Source organism: Alligator sinensis, unplaced genomic scaffold, assembly GCF_000455745.1.
Source record: "Alligator sinensis unplaced genomic scaffold, ASM45574v1 scaffold1756_1, whole genome shotgun sequence".
NCBI classification, from domain to species: domain Eukaryota; kingdom Metazoa; phylum Chordata; order Crocodylia; family Alligatoridae; genus Alligator; species Alligator sinensis.
In genome coordinates, this window is record NW_005843532.1 from 12,069 (window position 1) to 21,054 (window position 8,986).

The 8,986-nt window shown below is 55.6% G+C and overlaps 2 protein-coding genes across 4 annotated transcripts in view; one reads left to right on the top strand and one right to left on the bottom strand.

Moving 5' to 3' along the window:
- The window catches only part of FTSJ3 (FtsJ RNA methyltransferase homolog 3), a 14,495-nt gene extending 5,934 nt beyond the window's left edge, over positions 1-8,561 (bottom strand). For all 3 annotated transcript variants that reach the window (XR_003092366.1, XM_025195495.1, XM_025195494.1), the window contains exons 1-14: positions 8,432-8,561; positions 7,010-7,166; positions 6,571-6,676; positions 5,518-5,564; positions 5,156-5,235; positions 4,713-4,812; positions 3,988-4,182; positions 3,766-3,881; positions 2,495-2,599; positions 2,142-2,242; positions 1,961-2,041; positions 1,707-1,850; positions 901-1,036; positions 388-590 (exon numbers count right to left, since the gene is read on the bottom strand). Coding sequence is in view for 2 of the 3 variants with exons in the window: in XM_025195495.1 (XP_025051280.1) it covers positions 388-590; positions 901-1,036; positions 1,707-1,850; positions 1,961-2,041; positions 2,142-2,242; positions 2,495-2,599; positions 3,766-3,881; positions 3,988-4,182; positions 4,713-4,812; positions 5,156-5,235; positions 5,518-5,564; positions 6,571-6,676; positions 7,010-7,076 (1,481 nt within the window). In the remaining variant the exon portion in view is untranslated. The remainder of the gene's footprint in view (positions 1-387; positions 591-900; positions 1,037-1,706; positions 1,851-1,960; positions 2,042-2,141; positions 2,243-2,494; positions 2,600-3,765; positions 3,882-3,987; positions 4,183-4,712; positions 4,813-5,155; positions 5,236-5,517; positions 5,565-6,570; positions 6,677-7,009; positions 7,167-8,431) is intronic.
- A 216-nt stretch (positions 8,562-8,777) lies between these two features.
- The window catches only part of PSMC5 (proteasome 26S subunit, ATPase 5), an 11,055-nt gene continuing 10,846 nt past the window's right edge, over positions 8,778-8,986 (top strand). The window contains exon 1 of the mRNA NM_001293082.1: positions 8,778-8,979. Coding sequence (NP_001280011.1) covers positions 8,941-8,979 — 39 coding nt within the window. The 5' untranslated portion in view covers positions 8,778-8,940. The remainder of the gene's footprint in view (positions 8,980-8,986) is intronic.

The following is an 8,986-nucleotide window of genomic DNA, read 5'->3' on the forward strand; positions in this document are numbered from 1 at the left end:
TCAGGGTCTGGCTTCTACAGTTCAGGCATGAGCTGGCCAGCCCTCATGCTGAGGCCTCTGGGAAAAATGGGACAAGCCCCTCCCTCCAGCAGGTGATCCTACCAGGCCCCTTAAGAGCACCCGTGGTGCTGGGAGCCTATGGACTGGCAGGATAACTCTGCACCTTCAACGTTTCCAGTACATCACAGCACAGGCACCATGATCTGTTACCTTTATGGCAAATCAAGTGCAACCTGCCCCTGAACACACTCATGAAGCCCCGTTTAGGGAGCCAACCCCAGCACCCAGCCTAGGTACCCTTGACTGCTGCTGCTGGGATCCCCACATCGGTCTCCACCAATGGGCCATGCAGGCAAGTCCTCCCCTCTCCCTCGCCATAGCCCTTGCCTCTTTGGCTTCCGCTTGGCCTTCTCCAGCCACTTCTGCTGCTCCTCGACCTCTGCCAGGTCATCTGAGTCCAGGTCGCTGGCCAGAGACATGGCATCAGCCTCATCCTGCTCTGAGACACACACGTCATCCTCCTCCCCGCGCTGAGTCTCCAGGAAGACATCTGCTGATGCCATGTCCCCTTTTACTACCTCATTCAGCAGCTGAAAAAACAAGGAATGAGCCGGTTGCCCCAGAGCTCCCCCACACCTGCCTCAGCCACTGTCCACCTCAATTCCAGCCATGCCCCTGCCAGCCCCACCAACACCCTCAAGTCTCCTCCATCATTCCAGGCCCCTGCTTCCCCCAGCAAACCACAACCCAAACATCTCTTCCCTCCCCTCCCCACCCCAGGCCTTCAGCTCTGAAGATGCCCCTTGGATGGACCCCACCCAGGACAGACGTTCCCAGTCATGCTGTGGAGAAAGCCAACCAGACCCAGCTCTCCTGGCTCTACACTGCCAGGGTCCCCACCTTTGTCTTCCCAATGGTTTTGAGTGAGAACATGCCAGTCTCGCCCTCATCTGCAATGGAGACGCCAGGAAGGTCCATCTTCAGCTCGACGCGCTCACGCCGTTTCCGCTGCTCCTTCAGGATCTTCTTTTTCTTCCTGGATAAGCAATCAGATAGAGACAGTGGGGGCATGAGGTTACATCCATGACTCACCCTGGAACTCCAGGCTTCTCCACAAACTGCAGCAGGGTTGTGAGCACCACCAGCCCAAGCTGCTCACTGAAGAGACACCCCAACCTGTCCCTCCCTCAGGCAAATCATCCCTGCAAGTCCTGCCCCAGGGTTCACCCAGTCTGCATAGCTCTCAGCGCTCACCAAGAAGCCTGTTTGGGAGCAAAAATGGACCGTCAACATCCACCCTATGGGTTTGTGCCACCCAGGAACCCCAAAGGCACCTCAGAAAGTTACCTTTGACCACCCATGGGGGCAGGGCCCCTGGCTGCCCTAGCTAGAGTTCTTAGCCACAGCACTGGGGCTCTGCAGGGTTCCCTGTCTGGAACCCCTGCCCTGGCCTAGCTGATAACAGGCATCTCACCTACCTACAACACTGGGAATCCCCCGCCCCTGAAAACCCAGATCCATCCCATCTTCCATGCTCCCATGCCACAGAGGCCCCACCCCAGGTACAAAAAGTAACAGGGCAAAAAGCTGTCGTCTCTGCCCTGGGACCACAGAGAGAGCCTCATGTCAAGTGAAGACAACTGGCTAGGCCTCAGCTGTCACAGCCCCATGGCTGCCCTTCCACCACCAGAATGGATAGCACTCACCTCTTCAGTTCGGCCAACTCCTCTGCCTTCATCTCGGCCAATTGCAGCTCCAGCTTCTCTTCCTCATGCATGTCATCAGCCGCCGCTTTTGCTGGCTTCTTGGCTTCCTCCTCCTCACCCTCATCTTCCTCACCAGAGCTCAAACTGCCAGAAGACAGAAGTCACTCAGCCTGCCCCTGCGCTGCACTCTGGGGTCAGTCCTCCTTCCTGGGCCCTTCCCCACCGCAGCTCAATTGCCCTGCCTCTCCTCCTACCTGATGTCCAGCTCCTTGGCTTGTTCCTTCAGCTTCTTGGCCAGAAATCGCCGAAGCTTTGTTCTCCAGTTCAGCAGGGCCCTGGGCAGACGGAGACAAAGTGAGGTCTGCCTGCCCTACACAAGAGTAGAATCCACCATGTGCAGCCCACAGGTTGCCTTGGTGCCTCCGCCTCACATACCTGAGCTCCTTGCGCCCTAGCACACGGATGTCAAGGCAGCACTGGCGTAGCTCCTCAGTGGTGGCACTATGCCGCTCCAGCTCGCCATCCCCCAGTGTGATCTGCACGGGAGACCAAAGAAAGTGACAGCTGCTGCCTCCTGACAAGTCTCCTCCCTTCAACCCTGAGGTCAGGGCTAGGGGCCCATCAGTGAGTCATGACTACTGTGAACCATGTCACCAGGGGCCAGCAAAGGGGTGGCAAATCCAGCTGACTCCTCCTCAGACCTCATTTGCTTCCTGGACAAGATGGCAAGCCCACCCTGCTCTGCTTCCACAGGGGCCAGCCCTACCCAACCTGGCCAGGGTACATACCTCATTGGCCTTGGAGAGAAAATCCACAGGGTTGGGGGCCTTGAGAAAATCCATCAGTGTGAAGCGGTGGTAGAGCGTTGTGTCACCCTCAGCATAGCCCTCTGCCTGCAAGAGAAAGGAAGAGAGGATGTGGAGAGGCAGTATCATGGGTTCCCAGATTTTCAGGCCAGAGAACCATTACACCAAGTTCCCGTGCGCTGTAGAGAGGACAAGCTACTCTCTAGGACGACTTGGCCCTAGACATTGCTTAATGAGCCATCTATTTGTGTATCCACAGGCCTTATTATCAACAATTTTGTTTGTTTTTTACTTCCCTCCAAACTACTGACCAAGATGATCAATGCCAGGGACCTAGTGCTGATGCCTGTGCAACCCATGCAGCAAGGATGCCCTGGCAGCAGCAGCTTCTTAGCATTCAGCAGGTGCTTTATTGATCCTGCAGGGTGCTGGGATTTCCAGATGTCAAGCAGTCATAAGTCAGCCACTGGGCAAAAGAACTGTGCACATCACATCTAGAATCTGGAATGGGCTTCCAAGTGAGGTGGTGCTCTCCCCTACCCTGGAGGTCTGTAAGAGCAGACTGGACATACACCTGGCTGCAGCCCTCTTTCCTGCCCAGGGCGAGGGGGGTGGGGGGGTCAGACTCAATGATCTACCAAGGTCCCTTCCAACACTGAAAATCTATAGGTGCCTTTAATCAGCCAAACTTGTAACCTCAAAGGATGAGGTCAAGTTGGTTTGAACACATCCATTTTTCAAACCTTCTTGACTGCCATTGTTACATGCCTCTTCTCCTCCTGTTAAATAAACCCTGCCTCAGCTTTCCCTTGCCTTGCCACAGGCTGGTGCCAGGTCAACCAGCTTGTAACTACCCACATGGTTCTGCCCCCTTTCTGAAAGCAACACAGCCTTGACACTCCCTCAACATCTCTCCAGCAAGCCAAGAGGCAGTAGAAATAACACAAGAGGGGAGGGTTATTAGAACCTGCCAATCTGAAAGTATTAATCTCTGGCAAATTATATTTAATATTCTGGAAAAGCCTTCACACTCCACATGCAATACAAGCACAGCACCCCACTTCCCTGCGATCTTAAGAGTTTTTCAATCTCTTATCTGTTAACAGACTAATTTTACTAGGATATGAATTGTTCCAAGACCCACAGCCACGCCCCAGGATACGATCCCCTCCTCAGCCCTGGGGGTTGCTTGTCCTGCCCTAGAGGGACCCCACACCCTCCATTCCCCCCCAGCCAGGGATACTCTCTCATACCTTTGGCTTCTTCTTGGTCACCAGCTCACTCACAGACTTGGCCTGAACCTCAACTTCCTTGAAGGCATATTTTGGATCAAAAAATTTGCTGTCAATTTTATCTGGGGCCAGGTACCCTTGGAGACAGTGGAGGATCAGAGATGTCAGCACATACCTCCTGCCCACTTCCACCAAGCACCCTTGCCCCTCACACCTGTCCCCAGTCCCCTTCCCCCTCCTCACCTTGGCAGACGACAAAGATCTCAGCTGACTCATTGCGGGAGGCCTGTGGTTTGGTGGCCTGCACTTTGTGGAAGAACTGCTGGAAGATCCAGAGAAGGGGCTGGTAGTCACGGGAGCGGAAGACCTTGGTGATGAACCAGCCACCTTTGCAGAGGAATTCACAGGCAAGCTTCAGGGCCATGAGCGTCAGATTGGCTGAAGTGAGGAAGAGAGAGAAGGCAAGAGTCAGCTCTTCACCTAGTGCCCAAAGCCTCAACTCTCCAGGCTCCCCAAACTCAGAGACGGGGCAGCCCTGTGGAAGGGGCTCCGACTAGATTCTGGTGCCAGTGGCAACCAGTGCTGTGGTAACCCAGGGACGCATCAGGGCAGGGAGCCCAGCCTGGGCCAGGATTCCACTTGGGGCTTAAAGGAAGGGGAGCTGGCACACCTGGGTCACATAGCTTTGTCATAGTGGGAGGCCTGTAACATGCCCATGGGAGCAAAGACCTCCTACCAGTTCACTGTCTGAGGACACGTGGCCCACAATACTGTGTGGCACTGGGTGGGTTGCCCAATCCCTCTGACTCAAGCCACTGGGCAGGGCTAGAACCACTGACCACAGCTCAAGGGTGCATGTTTAGAGTGGACTAAATCCCTGGCCCCTGTGGAGATAAGGGCTGCTACTGAGCTCAAGGGGCAGAGAAGAGCCCTGTCCAGGACAGGGGAGCCTGGGGGGAGGGACATACCTTGAGAGTAAGCATCGTGCACCCAGCTTGCCCCCACGTTGGGAGCCCCATCATTAAGTACCACATCTACCTTCCATGTCTTCAGCTCCTTGCGCAAGGCCTAAGGAGGTGAGAGAGCATGATGAACCCGGCTTGTCACAACTCCCACTTGGAGCATCCTGGGGTCCCAAGCTCCAGCACACCATGTCTCCCTGCTCCCTATGCAGCACCCGGAGGCCAACAGTCCAACCTCTCTGCACATCCTAATCCCAGGCACTGATAAATCCCTACTCCCCAGCTAGGGAAGTCCAGGTTGTGTCTGGGGATCCCTGCCCCAGATAGACCCCTGGAGTGTGTATGTGTGGGATGTCCTTCCCCCACCCATATGCAGTGCCAAGCTGGGGGAGCCATGCTAAACCATCAGACCACTGGGTTACAGCTGGCCCAGCAGACAGAACTGTTACCTGACGGCATTTCTCCGTAGTGATGTCCTCCTGCAGCGTCACCACACTGGGGGTGGGCTTGGGGGGAACCAGATCCACCCCTAGTAACAAGAGAGTGCCAAGGAGATCAGCACCTGCTGGAACCCAGTCCTGTTCCCAGAGGGGCATCCCAGCCCACCACAGCTCTCCCTTCCATATACCTCTGAGGGTACAGCAACGACCAGCCCCAGCCAATACCCACCCCTTCGATCATTAGGAACAGCAGTATTCTTTTCCTAGCAGCCCCCACAGACACCCCTTGTCTCCTCAGCTTACTCCCCACAAATATCTTGCCCCTGCTTTCCCCCCCCAAGCCAGTACACAGGCTCCCCCACATCGCTCACCGATAATGAGACTGGAAACCGGCATAAATTTGGAGGCCACTTGCAGCCTGTGGAGAGCAGAAAGGGTCAGAAAGCCTCATTTGGTACCATAACCTGCTGCATGAAGGCTCTTATCACCCTCCATCTCAAAGAAGATGAGCTGCATGTAATTAACTTCAGCACCCAGCACACACCCTGTGACCCCCACCCAGGAGGGCCTGTCTGAGCACACACCTCTCAGAAAAGGAAATGGAGCTGCATTCCCAGTGGCCAAGAAGGGCATAAGGCCCAGAGGGGCTCCCAAGTGTCACCCTTCACTGGCTGGCATGGGACAAACTGAATGTCCATGACAGAGAAGAGATCCCAGCAGGGAACCGCTGTTCACTGCAAGGTGATGCCACTCCAAACCATACTACTTTGGCTGAAGACAAGTTGTTCCAGAGGGGCTGCACATGTGCAGAGCCACAGGGAGACAAGGCCTCCACCTTTGGGAACACTGTGCGAACAGGCATTACTGCAGAGTGCACAGGGGCCACCTGGACCAGTGCCTCCCAGTACAGGCTAGGATTCCAAAAAGCCCACAGCTTGCCAGCAACTAACTGCTCTTGGAGCTGACCTCTCCGAGCAGCTTGCTGAGGCACCCTGGGCATGACATCTCCAGCTCCCTTGTAGTCTGAGCCAGAGGCAGTACTGAGCTAAGACTTGCCAGGGAAGTCCCCTAACTGTAGGCTACAACCCATGTCCATCAGTACTTTCAACCTGCCAGCAGGCTGCAAAGGCACAGAGCTGTTTGCAAGTCAGGGGAATGGACAAGGCTTGTTCCTGCCTAGAGAACAATGAGCCAATTTCTGCTCGTGACTTGGTTGCCCAGATTCTCAGGCAGTCAGGGCTGCAACTCAACCTGAGCACAGATAGTTTGGACCAAGAACCATGTGGGCCAGGCTCTGGGTTTTTCCAGGACCCTGATCAGCCTGGGGCTTGGATGTGAGCAAGCTGGCTGTAGCTCCCACCAGCTAGCCAGGACACTCCTGTATCTCACAATCCAGTGGCAAACAGGGGGGCTCTCTCACTCACCATCCCCCAGGGGCTGCACACAAGTCCACCAGTGCCCGGGCTTTCTGCAGGAACTGGAACTTCCGGTTGAGCTGAATCAGCTTGAAAGAGGATCGGGAGCGAAACCCTAAAGGAAGAAGGGGGGGGGGGGGGAGAAAAAAATCAGAGCCCCCCCAAGAGCCTGGGATATCCCAATCAGACACTCTGCAGGAACAAGGGGTAGGAGAGGTCAATCAGTGCCCATTGCTTACTCTGAAGCAGCCACCGCACTGCAGGCACAAGAGTACAAAAAGATGGCCAACATGGAAGTAACAGTGACTTGGGCAGGCAGGCAGGGGGTCATGGCCTGACCTGGCCTGCCACCAAGGAAACGCAGAGGTCCTGGTGGGCAGTCATGCCAAGGGAGATCCACCAGCACAACTCCACAGACAGACAGGGCCAGCTTCCTATCCCCACTCACCAGTTTCCTTTGCCAGATGGTAGAACTTGTCCCGTCGGCTCTTCCCAACTTTGCCTTTCTTGCCCATGTTGGTGGGTGAATGAGTTTGTGCCGGGGCTCACCTCAGGGATACAGGGTGATCCCTGTGACCAGTGCCAGGAAGCAATGGAAATGTCTTCTGCAGAGAAAGGAAAGGCAGCAGCTGAAGAGAGGTAAAATAGCCCCATATTGACTTTGAGTGCCCCAAAGACCTCAGAAGCAGGACAATCACTGCAACACCTCATCTGTGCTGGGGGGAAGGGAGCACAGCCCTGAACTACAGATTAGAGAGGGAATAATCACATCACTCTACCCACAGCCCCACATCCTGCCCCTGAAGCTAGACCTACCCCCAACCACACCATGAGAAACCTTCAGGTGCACTGAATCTTATAGCAGGACTACAGAATACCATCATACCACTCATTAACAGGATACACACAGGTCTCTTTCACGTTTTGCCACCAACTCCAAGGGAAACCCCATGCCAAGTCTGCCAGTCCCCTATGGCACTAGCAGCTGAAGACAGCTGGCACCACATCATCCCAGCTGCTGAAGTAAAAAAAAACTCCAACCCCACTTGGTGCTTCTTTCATTTGCCATCTGCTGCCTGTACTGCAGTCATTAGACAGAAGGCACCTCTCATTAAACTAAAGGCCCCCTCAAAAATTGCCACCTCTCAGTGTTCACTTTTTTTTTTTTTTTTTTTTTTAAACTACAGAGAAATACTGGAACAATTATTCTGTTGCAAAGAACTGGGAACACCTTCAATGGGAAAGAATGGTTTTAACTCATGGGTTCCTGCTTAAAATGCCTGGGTTTACCCTGCAAATCACATTTATGCATCTAATAGTGCTAACCTTGCCACCCAGGGCAACCATGAAAGGACCTCAAGGCCACAGCCCCTATCCAAACACCCCAGACAGTCAGAACTAGATGCCGACTGGCCAGAACAGAAAGGAAAGCAAGCCGAGCTCAGAGCAGCAGAGCAAACCTCAGGACAGAGCCAACCGGGCCTGCTAGAGCCGGAGGATGTGGGCATGGCATCTCTAGCACTAAACCTTTCCCTTATGAACGCCTCTCCTTACCCCTATACTTATAATCTGCCCCAGCCCCCAGCTGCTCCCCGGCCACTCCCTGCCCCTCGACTCTTCCCCCACACCCCAAGGGGAGACATGGCAGGAGAGTTGCCAGGCAACCTCAAAGGCGGGGCGGCGGCTTCACTCCCCGCTTCCTCCCGGATTCTCCTCTTGCATCAGGACCACCGACCCCAGCTAGGGCAGTCCACCCGACCACACCATACCCCAGGCGGGCAGGCCTCGAGGCAGCGGGGCTGGGGCAGTCCAGACCCTGCAGGAGACTAGGAAGTTCAGAGCCCGACTGACCAGTCCCAGTCGCACTCACCAGCGCCCAGACAGCAGCCCCGGCTCCCACGTGCGCGCCCCGCGCTTCCGCCAGCAGGCCGGCGATCAGATGCACTTCCGCTTCCGGTACAAACTTTTCCCTCCGTCATCTTGAGAGTGGCGCCCAGCCGCTGACCGGCTTCGACCTCGCGCGGGGGAGTCGGAGTGGGAGCACACCGTGTGCGCAGAAAGCGGGCTGAGGTTCTCAGTGGGAGACTGCCTTTCCGTCTAGGCCTTTCAGCAGACCCTACCAAGATGGCGGCTGACAAGGATCGGCGGGCACAGGACAAGCGATCAACAACAAAGCTGTCCCACCGCGCATGTGCGTCCCGAAAACGCATCACTCAGTGTTTTCTTTCAGGCGCCCGCCCACTCGCGGACAGGAAGTAGCGCAAGCGGATGTTTCCCCCTTTGCGCGTGCGCACCGGCGGCAAGGGAAGTGAGGGCCGTGGCCATTTCTGGTGTGGGCAACCGCTCGGGCCTTCATTGCCGCCCCAGTGAGCTGCTTCAATGCCGGCCGAGAAGATGGCGGTGGACGGGCCCGAGCAGGTGAGGC